Source organism: Scyliorhinus torazame, chromosome 13, assembly GCF_047496885.1.
Source record: "Scyliorhinus torazame isolate Kashiwa2021f chromosome 13, sScyTor2.1, whole genome shotgun sequence".
Lineage (NCBI taxonomy): Eukaryota > Metazoa > Chordata > Chondrichthyes > Carcharhiniformes > Scyliorhinidae > Scyliorhinus > Scyliorhinus torazame.
Window position 1 is genome coordinate 151,184,292 of NC_092719.1, and position 21,724 is coordinate 151,206,015.

Below are 21,724 nucleotides of genomic sequence, written 5' to 3' on the forward strand. Positions count from 1 at the left end.
TTCAATGACATCCAAGAAGCTTGATTGACACCATCTTAAACATTCACTCCTTCCACCACTGACGCACAAAGGCAGCTATAGTATATCACTGTAGGATACAATGCAGCAACTCAGCTCCCGTGAAAAGCAAATTACTGCGGATGCTGGAATCTGAAACGAAAGAGAAAATGCTGGAAAATCTCAGCAGGTCTGGCAGCATCTGTAGGGAGAGAAGAGAGCTAACGTTTTGAGTCCGATGACTCTGTCAAAGCTAACAGACAGAGAAAGTGGGAAATATTTATACTGTAGAGTGAGAATGAAAGATGAGTCAGAGCCACAGAAACCCAGGGAAACCGGGTGCTAATGGCCACAGAAACCAAAGGGAAAGAGTGCTAATGGCAGTCCCCAGAGAGGACAAAAGATGTGAACGGTCAAACAGCAGGGAAACTAACATCAGAGGATGAACTGTACATGTGGGGGGAGGGGAGGGGGAACCAAAGAGGAGAAAGGTGAAGGAAAGGTGGATAAGATTGGGGGGGATTTAAATATATATTAAGAAAGAAAGAAATGGTAAAAGTCAGTTAAAATGAAATGGGATTAAAACAAAACGGGTCGAGGTGGGGTAGAGCTGATCATCTGAAGTTGTTGAATTCGATGTTCAGGCCGGAAGGCTGCAGCGTGCCTAACAGATGAGATGTTGTTCCTCCAGTTTGCGTTGAGCTTCACTGGAACATTGCAGCAGGCCAAGAACATCTTGGTGATTGATCCACATTTTTGGAACAGCTTGGTTGGCTGTCAGCTGAATGCCCTGTTAAAACTGGATGTAGGCGGGGTTGGAGTCAGGTTTCTCCCACCCACCCTCAATGCATTAAACCCCCCCCCCTCCCCCAAAGTTACAGGTTGATAATTAACAATCTTACACACACAGGCTGAAAAGATAACTTATGTTCAAGAGAGGCACTACGTAAATGAAAACCTTGCATTTACATAGTGCCCTTCCATTGGCTTTAAAGCACTTGGATACATCCTGTGAGAATCTACATTTGTTTTGTTTTTTACATTTTTATTGCCATTTTCAAAATGATATACATTGCCGTTCATTTTCATTTATTGTACAGTCATAAAGGTTTCTTCTTAGGTTTCTCTATTTACAGTCTGTCGCCGTTTGGCTCAGCATACAATCCTCCCTACCCCGCCTCCAGCTCCCCTCTCCCTGACCACCCCTCCCCCCCCATCCCTTCCCCCCTTCTTCACTGCTGTCCCCCATTCTTTCTTGCTGAGTTTGCTATCTCACCTTGCTTTCCACTTTCTGTTTTGTCCTGGCTATTTCTGCCTGGCTACCGGCTATTTATTTATTTATGTGTTGGCCACAAACAGGTCTCGGAATAGTCGGGTGATTGGCTCCCACATTCTGTGGAAGCCCTCTTCCGATCCACAGTGAATTTGATTTTCTCCATTTGGAGAAATTCCAATACGTTGGACAGCCAGTCTGCAGCTTTAGGTGGTGCTGCTGATCGCCAACTGAGCAGGATTCTACGGTGCGCAATCAGGGAGTCAAAGGCGTCCGCTCTCCATGAAGAGATCTGGCTGGTCTGATACCCCAAAGACCGCCACTTTCGGGCATTGCTCCGCCCTCATCCCCACCACTTTGGATATTGCCTCGAAGAAGGCTGTCCAGTACCCAGCAAGTCTGGGGCAAGACCAGAAGATGTGGGTGTGGTAGGTCGGGCCTCCTTGGCACCGTTCAAATCTATCCTCCACCTCCGGGAAGAATCTGCTCATTCGGGTTCTGGTCAAGTGGGCTCTATGTACCACTTTTAGCTGTGTTATGTTGAGCTTCACGCATGTGGAGGTAGAGTCGACCCTGTGCAGTGCTTTGCTCCAGAATCCCCACCCTATTTCAAACCCCAAGTCTTCCTCCCATTTCCTCCTTGTCTTGTCCAGTTCGGTGTCGGCCCTCTCTAGCAGTCGTTCGTACATGTCACTACAGTTGCCTCTGCCTAGGATGTCTGCGTCCAGCAGGTCTTCTAATCGTGTCTGTCGTGGTGGTCGCGGGTATGTCCTTGTCTCCTTCCGTAGGAAGTATTTAAGCTGCCGGTATCTGAGTTTGTTGCCTTTCGTTAGTTGGAAACTCTGTCAGTTCTTCCAGTGTTGTGACCCTACCGTCAGTGTATAGGTCTCTGACTGTCAATGCCCCCTGTCCAGTCTCCACCTTTTGAAAGTAAAGTCGGTGAGTGCTGATGTGAACCTGTGGTTATTGCAGATGGGGATTTTGTCAGATGTTTCGGTCAGTCCGAATTGCTGCAGTAGTTGGTTCCATGTCTGGAGGGTGGCTATCACCACTGGGCTGTTGGAGTGTTTCTTGGGCAGGGATGGGAGTGCTGCCATGCCGAGGGCCCGGAGAGAGGTCCCCTTGAAGGAGGCCTCCTCCGCGTGCACCCACTCGGTTTCTGGCTCCTTTGTCCATCCCATCTCTCCGCTGAAGCTGCCCAGTGGTAGAATTGTAGGTTTGGAAGGGCAAGCCCTCCCCTGGATTTTGTTTTCTGTAGGACCTTCTTTGTGATCCTAGCATTCTTTCCGCCCCCCCCCCCCTCATACAAGCACCATGATTAATTTGTCCAGTGAGTTTAAAAAGGCCTTGGGGATATAGCATCTTAGTAGGAAGGATCTTAGTAGGAAGAGATATCTGGGCAGTACGTTCATTTTGATCATCTGCCTTATCCCTGCCAGGGAGAGTGGGAGTGTGTTCCACCTCTGCAGGAGAATCTACATTTGCAACACACATTTTTTTGAGAGAATACAAAATTATGTCTTTACAACATTCACCACTAAAGGTAGTCGATCTCAAATAATGTATATGTACTTCATTGTAAAAATTCCATCTTTGGGAAAGTAGCCATTAATCACAGCCTGTCTGTGATATAATATTTCTGTGTTTTGCAAAACACATTGTATAATAATATTCAATGTTGAATCCACTCTTATGGGTTTGCTTATCTTTTCTCTGACATCTGTTTTTTGGTGATGCTGATATCCTGTACTTCAAAATAAATTGAGCAGCGGTTTCACTTCTTTCATGTCATCAGTAACCTGAATGTTTCATTAAAATGATAATTTTCAGGCTTGTCTGATTCTTCAGAGTGTGTTAAATGTTCTGAAAAACAATTCCACATTTGTTACAGTTAATTTTATTTTGTCTACTACTGCTATCTCAGTTTAGTGTCTCTCTCTGTCAGTACGATTCTTAACTCTTTTAAAAGCTGCATTTCAGATTATTTCAAAATTGCTTATTTATGGTCAAACTTTTGAGCAATGAAATGAAACTGCACCACTTACAAAAAGATTGCTGATTCTTGATCACAAGTGTCTCAAATAGTAGGAAGTCTCTTTATTCCTGTCACAAAGTGATGTGCTTTGCTTCCGTTATTAGTCACATGATGTTGAGAAAATGACTGGATTGTACAAGTTAGGCCATATCATTTTTTACTTTGGAAAGATTTTCTCGAACACACTTTCGATGCAGGTTGCTTATCTGTCTCTGTATTCTGCACTTGAAAAATAAATTGAATGCTGATTTTCTTTCTTTGATGTAGTCTGGGGCCTTATCACATTATTAAAATGTGTTAGAACCAGTCTCTGTAAGTTGATTTGGAAAGCTGTGTATTTTGAAATGCCTTTCCACTTTCATTCGTATTGGTGACTTTTATATGTCCCTTTCTATTGGCTTCTACATGACTTATCTAAACAGATTTTATTCTCAGTCTTGAAGCTAAATTTTGAATGACTTCAAAATAACTAAATTACAAATAACTGTTTTGACAACCTCATGGATTCAGTTGCAGTTACTAGTACTGCCGGTAGTATTGGCACTTACCAGGGCAGCAGGGTGGCACAGTGGTTAGCACTGGTGCTTCACAGCGTCGAGGACCCGGGTTTGATCCCGGCTCTGGGTCACTGTTCGTGTGGTGTTTGCACATTCTTCCCGGGTCTACGTGGGTCCCATCACCACAACCCAAAGATGTGCAGGGTAGGTGGCTTGGCCACGCTAAATTGTCCCTTAATTGAAAAAAAAAAGAATTGGGTACTTTAAATTTATAGAAAAAAAAAGTATTGTCACTTACAGATGTTTGGATGTATATGTATTTCTGATACCGGGGTAACATGTTTGCATTTTTATATGTTGGCATTTTTAATCTCCTTTTTGATCCAGCCTTTGTTCTGTCTTGCAGAGTTCCTATGGATATGGCGATTTATTTAGTGATACCTGGAAAGCATTTGCTGATCACAATATTATACATTTAAAGACATTTGACTTTAAAAGGGTATTGAACATATTTGATATTTGGTATCTATAATTTGTACATAAGAAGTGTTCTGCTTATGCAACATTGTCTCATTCTTTTTGTATGTGAAAATTTAGGTATGCTTCAAGGAAGTAGTCTTTTCATTACTCCCACGTATGCGCTATGGATTGTTTTACAATACCCCTTTGGTAAGTGTGTTTCATGTGTCGGAAAAACTATTTATTTGTGTAAGAAAAACTATTTATTTGAGTATCAAAACAATGCTTATTTAACATATTTCCTTTCTAATGAAATGACTGCACAAATCTTACCGCTGAGTTTTTACCCCCTTTTTGAATGCTCTCATGCTTTGCAGGACACAAACTCACTTGAATTCTGTAAGGATGATTTTCACTTATGTTCAGTGTTATAAAATGTTTTGTGAGAAGAATGCACTTCTTTTAAGTGGGTATAAACAAACACAATGGAGAGGACCAACATTCCAGTCAGTGTTCACCTAAACACCATTGTGGATCAGATGCTGTACACAGACTATAACAGGCCTAATAATATGTTTATTCTGAAAAGATGTTAGCATTAAAATTGGAGTTTTTTGTTTGTGATGTCAGAATGAACAACCAAACTTGCAACAGTTTTCAAAAAGATCAAAAGGCCAAACTGTTTGATTGTGAAGTCCATAGAATCCCTAGTGCAGAGAAAGGCCATTTGGCCTATCAAGTCTGCACCAACCACCGAAAGAGCATTCTACCTCGGCCCACTCCCCCGCCCATAACCCTGTGCATTGATCATGGCCAATCCACCTAACCTGCACATGTTTGGATACTAAGGGGTGATTTAGTGTCGCCAATCCACCAAACCTGCACATCTTTGGACTGTGGGAGGAAACTGGAGCACCCGGAGGAAACCCTCGCAGACATGGGGAGAATGCTAAAACTCCACACAGGCAGTCACCCAAGACCGGAATTGAACCCGGGTCCCTGGCGCTGTGAGGCAGTGGTGCTAAGCACTGTGCTGCCCATGTCTGGGATTGGGATTTTGTTATTGTTCTGTTCTGTTACTGAGACCATTTTGTATGTAAGTTAACTGGGAAGTTTGTTTTCTTGACTATGAATCCAGGTAGCAAATATCTTTCATATTTTTGTATTTAGGCTAGTTACCCTGATTTTATATATTGGAGAGGAAAGGGTACATACTAAGAAACAGAGTGTGCTCTTTATAATAACGATTGGCATTTGTCTTTTTATTGTGGTAACATATACTATTTTAACAAGTGATAGGGCCTAGACCATCTGGAATTATTTCAGCAGGTTTCTAGCATGAAATCTGATGAGTAAAATATAAAACCAAAATATTGAGGATGCCGGAAATTTGAAAAGAAACAGAAAACAATGGAAATGCTCAGTAGGTTTTGCAACATTTGTGGGGCGAGGAACAGAGTTAACCTTTCAAGGTTGATGACCTGTTATCAGAACTGAAATATGTGTTGAGAACATTTTCTATGTCTTTATTTAACATTTATCAATTAAGCGATTGGCCACATATAACACTGTACTAATGCTTTATTTGTTTGTATATAACAGGTGCCTGACTGCTTTAGTGCAGGAATGTTCAGAGCATTTTCGCAGCATGTCCTTTTTAGATTAAATATTGCACAAGAAAGTCCACAGGTAAGTGTCCCATTGTAAAGTGCTCCATAATCCCATCTATTTGGCAACTTCCACCAGCAACCTTGGAATAGGCATAAACTACTCACTGCAATGTAATAATTCTCAACTTTGTGACAGATGCCCATTTAGCAAGTATGACCCATTCTGCTATGATCAGATCAATGGCTGCCCTTGCAGACTTATTTATTATGCTTCAGTTGAAATCCAGTCTTTAAAACTATGCTTCCACATCCTAAAACCTCCAGCTTCATTGTCTGTATGTCTCCAGAGACTGATCTCAGCTAGGATGCTGGTGAGAGTGATCAGCCTCTCTCCCCTTTGGCTAAGAATGATCTTGGCTATGATGTCCCCTCCATAGTAAAGTAACTTGATGATATTCTGATCCATTGAGGAACAAGGTGGATTGTTAATGTGCTCTCAATACCTCACACTGACTGCAGAGCACTTGAGAGTGGCGATTGAAATATCCCCAGATGTTTGCGACATACACATAAGTAGGCTGATGTGCATCGTAATGGCTCAATAAACAAGATCTATACAGGGCTAATACCACTTTCTTCTTCTCGAGCAGCTTCAAAATTAGTTAAGGATTAAGCTCTAACTCAGCAATTCAAATATGAAGGCCTGTCTATTACTTAGGATGCCATGCACATCTGCAGGAAAATTGTTTCTTCAAATAATCTGTCACAGCTCCTGAGTACATGGAAATATCAGTAACTTTGAATTTAGCCATCCTATGCAAGGTAAACTCTCTGTTTTGTCAGCTATAACATGGCCTATCCATCTCAGTGAAAATAGAAATACTCTTTTGGAATGATTAAATAGATTTGAATTGTTCTTGGATAATTTTGATTGTGGAATGCCAAATGATAACTTAGCAGATAAGTTTTAATATTTGTAAATCTTGCTATATGCTTAATAAATCTATTTTTCTTTTATAAAGTTTGGGAGAATTCGTGTTACACTTCTGGTTCGCAGTACTCAATATCGCAGAATTTTAAATCAGGATGAGGTGGGTACTAAAGGAAAGCAATTATTTTTTGTTATCTAAGATAGCAGTGAGTATTGAATTTTGCTACAGTTATCTGTTAATAATTGGTCATACAGATTCGAAGATAGAAAATATAACCCCACTATTTAAAAAAGGAGGGGGAGGGAAAATGAGGAACTGCAGACCTGTTAGCCTGACATCAGCAACAGGAGATTCAGCTGCTAGACTCTATTATAAAGGATGTGATAACTGGACACTTAGAAAATAATGGTAGGTTTGGGCAGAGTCAACATGGATTTATGAATGTGAAATCAGGTTTGACAAACCTGCCAGAGTTTTTTGAGGCTGTAACTAGCAAAATAGATAATAATTACTTATTGTCACAAGTAGGCTTCAATGAAGTTACTGTGAAAGGCCCCTAGTTGCCACATTCCGGCGCGTGTTCGGGGAGGCCGGTACGGGAATTGAACCCGCACTGTTGGCATTGTTCTGCATTACAAGCCAGCTGTTTAGCCCACTGTGCTAAACCAGCCCCTGGTTTAGATAAGGGGGAGCCAGTGAATGAGCTGTATTTGGATTTTCAGAAGATCTCTGATAAGGCAGTGAGTAAAATTAGAGCACATGGGATGGGAGAGAATATACTGTCAGGGGTTGTATGAAATAGTGGGATCCAGAGAACAGGATTTATTACCGTCATTCTTACTCTGCCACCACTCTGCCTCGTCGAGAAGACATTGGGACTCAAAGGGTAATGTAGTTGTCGCCATTCGGAGAATTGTCTGAAGAAAGAGTAGGAATAAACAGGCAGTGACTAATGGGCTACCACAGGTTTCAGTGCATGAACATCAGCTATTCACAATCTGAATCAATGATTTGGATGTGGGGACCAAATGTAATATTTCCAAATTTGCTGATGGCACAAAACTAGGTGGGAATGTGAGCTGTGAGGAAGCTGCAAAGAGAATTCAAGGGGAATTTTACAAGCTCAGTGAGGGGGCAAGCAGATGGGATATGGAATATAATGAGGAAAAAATTTGAAATTATCCATTTTGTTTATGGGGAGAGATTGGGAAGTGTTGATGTCCAAAGGGGCCTGGGTGTCCTTGTTCATAAGCCACTGAAAGCAAACATCCAGGTGCAGCAAGCAATTCAGAAGGAAAATAGTATGTTGACCTCTTTTGTAGGAGGATTTGATCCCAATAGTAAATATTGCTGGAAACTGTGCGATGTCAAGAGAGCAAAAATGTAGGCTTGACAGTAATGTTGTTCACAGTTAAATAATCTGCAGAACCCCCTGGGGGCTGTGCTTACCTGTGCACCCCCAGCAGGTTCTGTTTGGCAGTTCCTAGTTTTTAAAAAAACTTGTTGTAAACCCCACTGATGTGACGCCACTCCACCGGGGGGGGTGGGGGGGAGAGAATGGAATTCCCTACGTGGGGGATGATACAGTTGAGAGGCCCGTTAAGTATATGTTAATGTATTATGTGGTTTCCGCCATGCAATGACGGGATCCCATTCCATCACTGGTAGGGACGAGAATAATTGAGCACGTTAAAGCTGTTTTGGGTCTCCCAAAAACGAGGGATGGAAAATCCCCGCCCCACCCCGCCGATTATATTAAAAAATCTTGCATCTGTGTGCATTTCCTGTCAACCGTCCCATTATCAACTCCAGTATCCACATTAATAATGGAAGTTGCCCATGTGTACTCCCGCCATTTGTCAATGGGATTTCTCTTTGAAGCCACCTCACGCCGCTGGGAAACCCGTGGGTGGGGGTGTACTGCTGGCAAGAAAAGAGAATCCCAATGACCGGAGAATTCCAGCCCTTATGTAAAACTTGGATTTCCTGTGTGACCTGTATCTGGATTCTATTTCCTGTCACACTTTGTTGGTGACATCTCTGCCATAAAACTGCATATCCTCTGCCTCACCATGAGTAATATTATGGGAGATGTGCTTCAAATATAATGATAGCTGTGTTTAATTTTTTGATGACAGTACGCTTTATTAAATATTCTAATGCCCATGAACTATAAAAGCTTTTAGTTAACTAGTTTTTGAGTTGTATTAAAAGCTCAATAAAATTAAACTGCTGAATGCATTGCAAATATTTTAATTTTGTCCTCAGCTGGTGAAGGCACTGAAGACAGTAACTGTATTTGATGTCAGAGTAGTGGATTACAAGTAAGTGTTAAACATCACAGAAGTGGAGGTTGGGACTGGGGTATAAGTACTAACATTTCTTTATTTTAAAAAATAAATTTAGAGTTCACAATTCTTTTTTTCCAATTAAGGGGCAATTTAGCATGGGCAATCCACCTACCCTGCACAAGTTTGGGCTGTGAGGGTGAGACCCACGCAGACACGGGGAGAATGTGCAAACTCCACACGGACAGTGACCCGGGGCCGGGATCGAACCCGGGTCCTCGGCGCTGTGAGGCAGCAGTGCTAACCACTGCGCTACCATGCCACCCTCTAACATTTCTTTCTCATTGGTAACATCGGTAAGGGGAGAATGTTTTTCCTTATAACTAGCAATGCATTAAAATTACATTTTCAGCATTTGCACTTTTCAAGGTCAAGCTTTCCTGCAACTCTGTTAACACAGCATTACCTGCAAAGAAAACAGTTACATCATATCAAAAAGTGGTAATTTCAGACAAGTGTTATTTATATGTTGTGTGAAGATTTTGGAGGGAGAATTACTTAGTGCCCAGTAAGTGCCTGAAGATAGGGATTAACATTTTTCTCTTTTTAACGTATTCATAGGAATACACAGCTTTATTATTGTGGTTTATGGAAGCTTGGATCATTAGAAAAAATCAACTAAATGGCCAGTCAGGAAAGAGCTCGTACAGATGCTGCTGAACTGAACCAGTACAGATAGCTTGCTAGGCCTGAGAGAGCATAGATGGCGATAGTAGATCTACAAAGTATGAGTACACAGAAAAATGCCCTTTGCAGAGTGGAGGGCTAAATCCATCAATGCCCTGATTGAAGCAAACCTGGGAAGCCATGACACAGGAGGTCAGTGCAAAAAATCTGATGTTTGATGGTCACCAATACTAAGACCAGCTTATTTTAAAATTTCAACTTTATTTAACTAACTGTGCTTAAATGCATTGAACTCATTTTTGGATCATCTAATTCTGAGGTCTGGGCCCCACGCCAAAATCACGTTTGGCACAGGGGCGGAGAATCGAAGTTCCCTATGGAATCGGGCCCAGCGCGGCTCCGGCGATTCTCCTTGCTCTGAATAACCGCGCATCAGCGAACTACGGCGTGTGGCTGGGGGACCATTGCCAGAGGCTCGCCCAGCGATACTCCGCACCCAACCGGCCAGGTTCCCGACGGTGTGGAACTAATATGGTATGGCTGGTTGGGATGCTCGCGTGGCGGCTGTGGACTCAGTCCGCGGCAGCCCTGGTTTGGGGGGGGGGAGGGGATCGAACACTGTGGGAGAAGACCTTATGGGCGGCTGGGGCAACGATCGGGCTGGACGGATCATCCGGCGCTCGGCCGATCAGGGGGGCCTGGCTTGTTTGTGTTGGTCCGAGTCCGCCATGGTGCTCGGCACGGACACTGGAGGCCGCCACTGTGCACATGCGTGGACTCGGGACCGGAGGTGCAGGGGCCCGTATCCACAGCCAAAGCTGCGTGAAGCACTCCGGGTCCCTGCTAGCCCCGTGAAGGTAAGTGAATCGGGGTGTTTTTCCCCCCAGGAATCTCAGGAGTGCAACGCCTGCGTTTTTATGCCGGCGTGGGGACACAGCCCCATTTTTGGAGAATCCAGCCCCTGAACTATAGTTTTTCTTAATTCTTTCTTGAGATCTAGATGTTGCTGGTAAGCCGGCATTTTTTGTCCATCCTTCATTGCCCTTGAACAGTGTGCCCCTTTCAAAAGGCAGTACAAAATCAACCACATTGCTGCAGGTCTGCAGTCACATGTAGGTCAGACCAGGCAATGATGGCAGATTTCCTTCCCTAAAAGACAGAAATGAACATGATGGTTTTTTTTACAACAAGCGATCATAGCTTCATGGTCACAATTACTAAGACTAGATTTTAATTTCAGATTTATTTAGTAGGGGAACAACTGAATGCATTAATTAATTGAATTCAAATTCCACCACTGCTATGTCCCCAGGGTATTAGCCTGGGCCCCTGGATTACTGGTCCAGTGACATTGCAGCTGCGCCACCATCTCCTCAATAGTCTAGTAACATATAAACTACGCTCCCATACCCAATGACATTGCAGGATCAGAAATACACCATATAGCATATCAATTCCTTTAATGCTGATTCCCATGGACATCATACAGCATATCAATTCCTTTAATGCTGATTCCCATCTGTCCATGGAAAAAGGCTGACTACCTTTATCAGAAGACAAAAAGTGCAGAATGGAGTGACTCAGCAGGCCATCATCCAGAAAACGATATCTCTAGTTGGAGGTGAGTATAAGAAATAGAAACTGGTGGAGCCTATTCAGCCTTTCAAGCTAATCATGGCTGATCTATCTACATATCTCTTGATTCCTTTAGTATCCAAAAAGTCTGTTTTCTGTGACTGGGATGATACTCAATGATTGAGTATCCACAACTCTCTGGTCGAGAATTCCAAAGGTTCACAACCTTTGAGTGAAGAAGTTTCTCATCTCAGTTCTGGCTTACCATCTTTTCTGAGACAAGTGATCCCTAGTTCTAGACTCCCAGCCAGGAGAAACATCTTCCCTGCATCTACCTTGTCAAGCGCCTTAAAGAATATTATTTGTTTGTTTCCAATCACCACTTTAGCGGGGCTGGTTTAGCACACTGGGCTAAATCGCTGGCTTTTAAAGCAGACCAAGGCAGGCCAGCAGCACGGTCCAATTCCCGTACCAGCCTCCCCGAACAGGCGCCGGAATGTGGCGACTAGGGGCTTTTCACAGTAACTTCATTGAAGCCTACTTGTGACAATAAGCGATTTTCATTTTCATTTCAATTTCATTTCATTTCATTTATTCTTTGAATCTCTCTCCTCATGGGATGAACCCTTCATTTCCGGAATCAGTCTAGTCAACCTTAATTGAACTCCCTGTAAGGCAGCGATGGGCAACCTAGGCTAGTGAGTGGACTACGTTAATGTCCCTCCTTCATCTCGGTGGGGCACAAGATTGAAATTGGACATGCATGTTCACTCACGATGACCCTGTGAATAAAATTAAGTACACTTAATATATGACAAGTATTTCATAAGTTATAGAAAATGCTTAACCCTGTATATGTTATTGGTACTAACATCAATTTCAGTTGGCAAAAACAAAAGAAAACTTTTGATGCAGAGTGAGCATATGGTTCTCACATTTAAAGTTGTGTGCAATCAGCCCTTGCCCTTGCTTTAAGTGGGTATCACTTCAGTCATACTGAAAAGAACTACGCAGACGGATATTAGCAGAAAGTGGCAACGCTACATGTGGGCAACAGTCAACAAAATGTCTTGTGGGCTGCATCAGAACCCAGATGGTCTGCATGTGGCCCCAGGGCTGCAGGTTGCCCACCACTTCTCTCAAGCCAAATATATCCTTCCTTGGGTAAGGAGACAAAAGCTGTACTTCAGGTGTGTAGTAAGACTTCTTTATTCTTATAGGCTAATTCTTTGTAATAAAGGCTAACATATCATTCACTTTCTTACTTGCTTGCTGTACCTGCAGGTTACCTTCTTAGAACCATAGAATTCCTATAGTGCAGAAGGAAGCAATTCGGCCCATCGAGTCTGCACGAACTTTGAGAGAGTGCCCTATCCCCGTAACCCATAACCCCTCCTAACCTGCACATCGTTGGACATCTTCTGTGATTCATGTACAAGGGCATCCATATTCCTCTGAATCTCGATATTTCTCAGTTTCTCGCTGTATGAAAAAAACTCTGATTTTCTAATTTTCCCATCGAAGTTGTCAACCTTCACATTTATCCACATTATATTCCATCTACCACAGTGTTGCTCACTCATTTAATCTATCTAAATCCTGCCTTTATGTCCTCACAGCTTACTTTCTGACCTAGTTTGGTTCTGTCAGCAAACCTGGATGCATTGTATTCATTTAAACCATGGATATAGATTTAAAATATTAAAAAAAATAAATTTAGAGTCCGTAATTATTTTATTGTCCAATAAAGGGGCAATTTCACGTGGCCAATCCACCTCACCTGCACATCTTTGGGTTCTGGGGGTGAAACCCAAGCAGACACAGGGAGAATGTGCAAACTCCACACGGACAGTGACCCAGGGCTGGGATTCAAACCCGTGTCCTCAGTGCCGTAGTCCCAGTGCTAACCACTGCGCCACATGCTGCCCTCAGATTTTAAATAGTTGATGCCTAATCAATTGATCCTTACAGTACTTTACTAGTTAAAACCTGCCACCCCCAAAATGATCTGCTTTATTCCTACTACTTTCAGTCAAACCTCATTCCAAGCTGATATTTTGCCCCCAAACATATGAGCCTTAATTTTGTGTGTTAACCTCTAGTGTTGCACCATACCGAATTTTTTTTTTTTTTTTGCATATCCAAATCCACTACATTAACTGGTTTCTTTTATCCGCCTCTACTAGTTTCACCCTCAAAATACATTGATTTGTTTTACCTTAATGTTTTATACACCTGTGTTGATTTTCCTCACATCATATTGCAATTTTTGAAGTACCCTGTTTTCATGGCCCTAATAATAGTTTCTAACATTTTATTTACTGATGTCAGGTTTACTAACCCATAGTTCCCTGTTTTCTTTCTCCTTTCTTGAATCGTGGGGCTAGGTTTGCTACCTTCCACCCATGGAGACTGTTCTAGAATCAAGATAATGCCAGAAGATCAAAATCAATGCATCCACTATCTCTATTGCCACCTCTTTTAAAACCAGGGGTGTAGGCCATCAAGTCCAGGGCACTAGTCAGATTTTAGTCCCATTAATTACTCCAGTTCCAATTCCGATTCTCTTCCCACACCTAGTGATGCACTAAGGCAGACTTTTATCCGTTTCCAAAGCTAATAATTCCCGACACATGTCGCTAGTCTGTTGCCAGGGACTTACAGCTTGCGAGGCCCCACTCCACATCAAGCATGCTGGCCAGGAGTCTCTCCTGCTCTTACCGCCAGCCACTGGCGTGTTGGAAGGACTCAAACACTCAACCTGTTTGACCACGGTATGAATGGACCTTTCTTGGCCATCAAGTCCAGGGACTCATTCCCAGAGCTTCTGGCTCTGGTAGGGATCCGATAGGGACGCTGCCACTGTGTCACAAGGCCAATTCCTCTGGTATTATTTATTTAAAAAAAATAAATTTAAGAGTACCCAATTCATTTTTTTTTCTAATTAAGGGGCAATTTAGCGCGACCAATCCACCTACGCTGCAGATCTTTGGGTTGTGGGAGTGAAACCCACGCAGACACGGGACTCCAGCACTATTTCTTTACTAATGCTGATGATCTCAAGTTTCTATTTGTTTACTAAATCCTTGGCTTCCCATTACTTCAGAAATTTGTTTTTATATCTTTCTACTGCCAGGACAGAATTTGTATGACTTCTCTGTTACTTCCAAATCCCTTTTACAGTTTTTTCTGTCTCTGCCTCTGAGGCTCTTCCTTTTTAAATATCTATGGAAGCTTGTTCAATCTCTTTTTACGTCTTTAGTCATATCCTATTTCCTCTTTTCTTTATCAATTTATTTGTCACCCTTTGTTGAATTTTAATATTCCCCAATACTCTTTTTGGCAACAGTGTAAGACCCCTCTTTGAATATAATACTAGCCTTGGTTGGACGACTTTTCCTGTGGGTCTCTACTCCATAAATGAAAAAATAACCCTAGCAAATTATGAATTACCTTAAAGCTATTTGAAATTGTCTATCTGCCATCATGTCTTTTAATCTGCTTTTCCAGCTAGCTTAGCCAACTCACTCCTCATGCATACGTAGTGTGCTTTGTTTAGATTTAAGACCCTAGTTTCAAATTTAACTAAATCACTCTCAAATCCAATGTGAAATTCATTGTATTGCAGTCACTCTTCCCGGAGGAATCTTTACCACAAAGTTGTTAATTAAGCTAGTCTGATTACACAGAGCTAGATCCAAGCTGGCCCGTTCCCTTGTTGGTTCCTTGTCTACTGAATAAGAAAATTATCTTGAATACATTCCACCAACACGTCCTCCACACATTTCTGCACACTTGGTTTGCCCAGCCGCTATGAGGATAAAGGGTCCCGATGATTACTGTATTACCCTTATTAGATGCGCCTGATTTAGTCTCTGCCTGACACTGCAACTACTGTTGAGGAGCCTGTAAACTACTCTCATTTGTGCTTTCTGCCCCTTGCTGTTTGTTAGCTCAACTCAATCTGATTCTTCATCTTGATTTTCTGAGCTAAGATCTTTTTCTTCTCCTGTCTTTAACTCATCCCTTATTATCAGGGTTACCCCCTCCTTCTTCGTTTCCATTTTGCCTATTTCTCTAAAGGCCAGATATCCAGGAAAATGTAATTCCCAATAATGGTCATTCTTCAACCACACTTCCTTAATAGCTATTAGATTAAACCCTCTGATTTCTGTCTGTCCTCTTAATTAATCTATTTTGGTGTGAGTGTTTTGTACCTTCAAATATTGTGCCTTTAGCTTTCATTATTTTCTATGTTCCCTGATGTTGCCTTCGTCGTTAAATCCCCGTTATCTTTGCTAAACCCTCTGTCCTTGAGTGTTGATTTTTACCCAAATTGTTACTCTGCTCTATCACTTGGTTTAAGTGGAGTCCATCTCAATGGAACTGTTCCCACTTTCCCCAGTACTTATGCTTGTGTCCCATGAATTGAAACCCCTGCCTTCCACAGCACTTTTCAGCCACGTATTTAATCTTTTAATGTGTTTATTCCTATGCCAGTTTGCACATAGCTCAAGTAACCAAGAATTGATTGTCAGTGTTGCTCTGCATTGTAATTTCAACCCTAACCGCCTCATGCCCCCTCAGCAGAAAGGCATTTAGTTCTACCTATGTCATTGATTTCAACGCGTACCATGCCAACTGGGTGATTCTCTTCCCACTCCCAAGTCTTCTCCTGCCATGCGATGGTGCCCTTAACCCTGGCACAGGACTGGCAACACAATCTTTTGGAACTCCTGGTCACAACTGCAAACGATATATAACCCCTATCAATATTGTCCCCGATTGCTACATTTTGTTCATTCACCCACCTTTGACGTTGTGCACCATGGACCCTGCAGACTGCCCATACCAATCAGACACCAAACGTACCAATTCGATAAGGGTACCTAGGCTCCTCCAACACTGCATCTGGGGCCCACTTATCTGCCTGACTGCAGTCACACCACCTAACACCCTGACCACGTAACCTAGGTGGTATGACTGTCTCATGGATCATAGTGTGCAGATAACTCTTACCCCTCTCTGATGCCCCTCATGTAAAAAAATTATTTGCTCAAGGAACGGTAGCACAGTGGTTAGTACTGTCGCTTCACAGCTCCAGGGACCCGGGTTCAATTCCCGGCCTCCTTCTGCATTGTAACTTCTATGATTCTATGAGTGTCACTGGCAAGTGCAGAATTTGTTGCCCACCCCAAATTACCGTGGGAAGGTGGTGGAATTGGGAAGGTGGTGGTGAGCTGCTTTCTTCAATTGTTGAAGTCCATGTGGTGTAGGAATATGTAGTGCTGTTAGGGAGGGAGTTTTAGGATTTTGACACAGTGGCACCGAAGGGACGCCAATATATTTCCAAGTCAGGATTGGGGTATGGCTTGCAGGGAAACTTGCAGGTGGCGATGCTTCCATGCCACCATTGTCCTTGTAGGTGGTAGCGGTCACACATTTGTAGGTGCTGTCAAAGGAAGCTTGCCCAGTTGCTGCAGTGTATATTGTAGAAAGTAGACACTGCTGCCACTGTGCACCGGTGGTGGAGGAAGTGAATATTTACAGAGGATTTACAGCATTGAATCAGGTCATTTGGTCCAGAGTCTATGCCAATGTTTATGCTCCACTCAAGCCTCCTTCCATCTTTTTAAATCTAAATCTACCCTCTTAATGAATCTATACTATTCATTCAGCTGCTCCCTGTGATGCAGTGTTCTACATTATCACCATTCTTTGGTAAAGAAGTTCCTTCTGAATTACCAATTGAATTTCTTGGTAACTATCGTATATTGATGGTCTCTAGTTATGATCTGCACAAAAGGAAATATTCTCTCTGCAACTGCTCTATCCAAACTTTTCAGAATTCTAAAGACTTTGAACAAGTCACCATTCAGCTGCCTTTTTTTAAGAGAAAAGAAATTGGTTCTGTCAATCCTTTTTCTGATATCTATACCTATGCATTTCTGGGACCATCCTTGTGAATCTTCTCTGCACCCTACCCAATGCCTCAAAATCCTTTTTATAATATGGTGATTAGAACAGCTCCGACCATACTCTTTAAGTGTGGTCCAATATGGGTAAGATGGTGGATGGGGTGCTGATCAAGCAGCCTGCTTTGTCTTGTTGTTGAGCTTCTTGAGTGTTGGTGGAGCTGCACTCATCTGTCAAATGAAGAGTATTTCATCGCACTCCTGACTTGTGCCTTGTAGATGTTGGGCATGCTCTAGGGAGTCAGAATTCCTAGCCAGTCCATCTGACCACTTATTGCAGAAGTGGTTGTCTGGAATCTCGATGCACTTCATAAATTTATACAAGTTGAATTGCTGCACATCATCGTCACTGTTTTATTTATTTTATTATTTAATCAACTGAGCTTTGTTTTAGTTTTTAAACTACTCATTGATAACATAGAACATACAATGCAATAGGAGGCCATTCGGCCCATCGAGTCTGCACCGACCCACATAAGCCCTCCCTTCCACCCTATCCCCCTAACCCAATAACTCCTAACCTTTTTGGACACTAAGGGCAATTTAGTGTGGCCAATCCACCGAACCTGCACGTCTTTGGACTGTGGGAGGAAACCAGAGCACCCGAGGAAATCCACGCATACACAGGGAGAATGTGCAAACTTTGCACAGCCAGTGACCCAGCAGGGAATCGAACCTGGGACCCTGGTGCTGTGAGGCCACAGTGCTAACCAGTGCTACCGTGCTGCCCAGTTTGTTAAATTTGTGAAATTAAATATTTTACTTCCACCTGTGTCCCACCTCATGCTGTGATGTCATAGTGATTTTATGCACAAGCCGTTCACACAATTTTGTCTTTCTCGCTGCTGTTCTCGACCTCGTCTTTCTCACTGCTGCGCTCTGTTCTCGAGCTCACTGCTGCACTCCGTTCTCGATCTTGCTGCTGCACTCTGTTCTCGGTCTCGCTGCTGCGCTCTGTTCTCGATCTCGCTGTTGCGCTCTGTTCTCGATCTCGCTGTTGTGCTCTGTTCTCGATTTCGCTGTTGCGTTCTGTTATCGATCTCGCTGCTGCGTTCTGTTATCGATCTCGCTGCTGCGTTCTGTTATCGATCTCGCTGCTGCGTTCTGCTATCGATCTCGCTACTGTGTTCTGTTATCGATCTCGCTGCTGCGTTCTGTTATCGATCTCGCTGCTGCGTTCTATTATCGATCTCGCTGCTGCGTTCTGTTATCGATCTCGCTGCTGCGCAGTTCTTGATCTCACTGCTGCGTTCTGTTATCGATCTCGCTGCTGCGTTCTGTTATCGATCTCGCTGCTGCGTTCTGCTATCGATCTTGCTGCTGCGTTCTATTATCGATCTCGCTGCTGCGTTCTGTTATCGATCTCGCTGCTGCGCAGTTCTTGATCTCACTGCTGCGTTCTGTTATCGATCTCGCTGCTGCGCTCTGTTATCGATCTCGCTGCTGCGCTCTGTTCTTGATCTCACTGCTGCGTTCTGTTATCGATCTCGCGTTCTGGTATCGATCTCGCTGCTGCGCTCTGTTCTTGATCTCACTGCTGCGTTCTGTTATCGATCTCGCAGCTGCGCTCTGTTCTCAATCTCGCTGCGGCGTTGTTATCAGTCTCGCTGCTGCGTTCTGTTATCGATCTCATCTTTCTCACTGCTGCATTCTATTCTCGATCTCGCTGCTGCGCTCAGTTCTCGATTTCGTTTTTTCGCTGCTGCACTCTATTCTTAATCTCGTCTTTCTCGCTGCTGTGCTGTGTTCTCGATCAGAGCACAGACAGAATGACATCAAAAACAATTTAAGTTTATCAGTTGGGCTTGCAGTATGGCTCACTTATGCATGGGAGAAGTTGCACACTGGGCCCTGTCCTTTGCAGGCAGAAGGTGCATACCCGCATACATTGCGCTTTTTTCAACTGAACAAAAGCTTGGGGACAGCCATTCCCATGCTTCATTCCCCATGGCAATGCCTTGAGCAATCTGAGTCGACTTGCCTGGTTTGAGTTTGAGCAAAAGCCTGGCAGTTAACTGTCCTCTGCTTCATTCTCCATGGCAGTCTTTGCCAATCAGAGTCCACTTGCCAACCAATCCACATTCTCTTCTCATGCAGTATAACTTGTTGTTCCCTTTCCTGATGGTTTATCTTGCGAGCTGCCCTGAAAATGTTTGATGCCGTATCTCTTTTTTCAGAAATACGCAAGTTCTCTACAGCCAAATGACTATTTTCTGCTGTAATATTTCCCTGCTATAATATTTATCTAGAGAACAATGTAAGCTTACATCCAAAAAGTATCGTGTTGTATCGTTCAATATTATCAAAACTATAAAGTTTGGATCATTAAATGGGTCAGTGTTCTAAAGTTGCCTTGAATTTTTAAGAACTAATCTTCAAAATAGTTTGTTTTCAGTTTTGAAAAATCAATTTGTTCAATTAAAAAATGAAGCATGAAATTGACAAATGCAGCAGTAAATTGTCTGGAGTATATTGTGATATAGCTGTATTTTATTTAATTGCATTGTACTTTATGATTTTCATTCTTCAGAAAATCCCTGAAATGTTATCCATACAGGAATCATGATTAGCTTTTCTTTAGTGTAACTTCACTTTGCAAGTGCAATTTCACACCAAATATAGTAACTTATTCATCATTCCATTTGCCTTAATCTTCTCAACAAGCATGCACCCTGAAGAATCTGGATGTATCTTGAAATTATTGAACATACACTGATTTAACTACTTGTTTCACACAAACCCAAATAAAATCAGAAGAGTAAATTGCTTTGAAGCTAAATATTATACCCTGATATAAAATGATGTGCTGAATAAAATCCATATCTATTTTGCTTGAAATTAACTTTGAAAAGTCTTTCAAATTGGCTAGCAACTGCTAGTATCTGATGACAACAAATAAATGCTACCACTTAGTTCGTGCTTTAAGTACTGACATTAGACATTGTATTATCTTGAGCCAAAATAATTTCTAAATCTATTTTCTTTCATTGTCCGACTATATTGAGAAAATGTGAAAAATTGTGACAGGAGAAAAGGGCAATGTTTTTTTAGTTCTCACTGTTAATTATATTATATTTTATTTTATTATATAATGTAATCTTTACATTGCCATCTTTAATTTCTCTCAGAGACATTAGATTTTTCGAGCAACTGAAAATAACGTACAATTCGGATATTTTTATCTCTATACATGGAGCTGGGCTGACTCACCTGCTTTTTCTACCTGACTGGGCTGTCGTTTTTGAATTGTATGTATTTAATTTTTTTTAACATTTAATAAATATTTATGCTGAAGTCAATTATTCATGTGCTAATATGTTTTTTCTGAAAGTGCACTACTTACTTAACTGGCAATACCAACCTCTTGTTTACATATATGTTTAAAAATTGTTTGCACAACAGTAAATCAGGTGAACTGAAAGATTTCATGTTTCGGTTTGCCCAATCTAGTATACCTGTCAGATGTTAGCTGCATCTGCTACTTCATGTTTTAGTTTAAAAAAAACACCCTTCCTGAAAAAAGATTCCCTGCTTGACTACTCTTCAGATGCAAAACAGACTATAACTTCCAGGTTTCCCAATGTCTCATTTAGGGGGTGCCCCAATAATGCGCTGGGAATCCCTCTAGGAAGTTCCAATTTAAGGGTTTACCTGGCAATTGCCCAGAAGGGCTAACTGCCTCTAGACAATTGCGCTGGGCTGGGAACCATCCGACAAAGCAATTTATAAAAAAAAAAATTTTTTTAAATTCTCCTTTTTCACATTTTCTCCCAAATTTACACCCACCAACAATAAACAATAATTGACAACAAATATGTCAATCCCCATATCAATAACAACGATCCCATCGTCCCACCAAACCCCAAACATTAGCCCGCATGTTTACATAAACAAATGACAAAAAGGAATCAGGAATCACCCATAGTCACCCTTACTACACACAACCCCCTCCCCCCAACCCTCCCACCCATCCCCTCAACTAATGTTCGATGTTATCCAGTTCTTGAAAGTGCATAATGAATAATGCCCATGAATTGCAGAACCCCTCCGTCCTTCCCCTCAGTTCAAACTTAACCTTCTCAAGAGTCAAGAATTCCAACAGGTCCCCCCGCCACGCCAGGGCACAGGGTGGAGAGGCTGCTTTCCATCCCAACAGGATCCACCTTTGGGCGATCAACGAGGCGGAGGCTACGATATCTGCCCCCACACCCGTTTCCAACCTTGGCTGGTCCGACACCGACAAAGCAATTTAATTTGCTAACTTCGGATGGTTCTGCCAGTTTTACCCTGATAGTTACTGTGAAAGAGATAGAAAAAAATCCTTCTAACTCCAGAAGTTATGCACCAATGTATAGCACAAAGTAAACCAAGAAATGGATGGAGGGTTTGAGTACAT

General features: G+C 42.4%; 1 protein-coding gene across 4 annotated transcripts in view; it reads left to right on the plus strand.

Moving 5' to 3' along the window:
* eogt (EGF domain-specific O-linked N-acetylglucosamine (GlcNAc) transferase) overlaps positions 1-21,724 on the plus strand; it is a 93,735-nt gene that overhangs the window by 67,684 nt on the left and 4,327 nt on the right. For 3 of the 4 annotated variants that reach the window (XM_072472291.1, XM_072472293.1, XM_072472292.1), the window contains exons 10-15: positions 4,209-4,301; positions 4,400-4,471; positions 5,864-5,950; positions 6,894-6,962; positions 9,072-9,127; positions 20,457-20,576. In XM_072472291.1, coding sequence (XP_072328392.1) covers positions 4,209-4,301; positions 4,400-4,471; positions 5,864-5,950; positions 6,894-6,962; positions 9,072-9,127; positions 20,457-20,576 — 497 coding nt within the window. Of the gene's footprint in view, positions 1-4,208; positions 4,302-4,399; positions 4,472-5,863; positions 5,951-6,893; positions 6,963-9,071; positions 9,128-9,712; positions 9,971-20,456; positions 20,577-21,724 lie in introns of those variants that run through there. The other variant, XR_011934141.1, reaches the window with a different exon arrangement.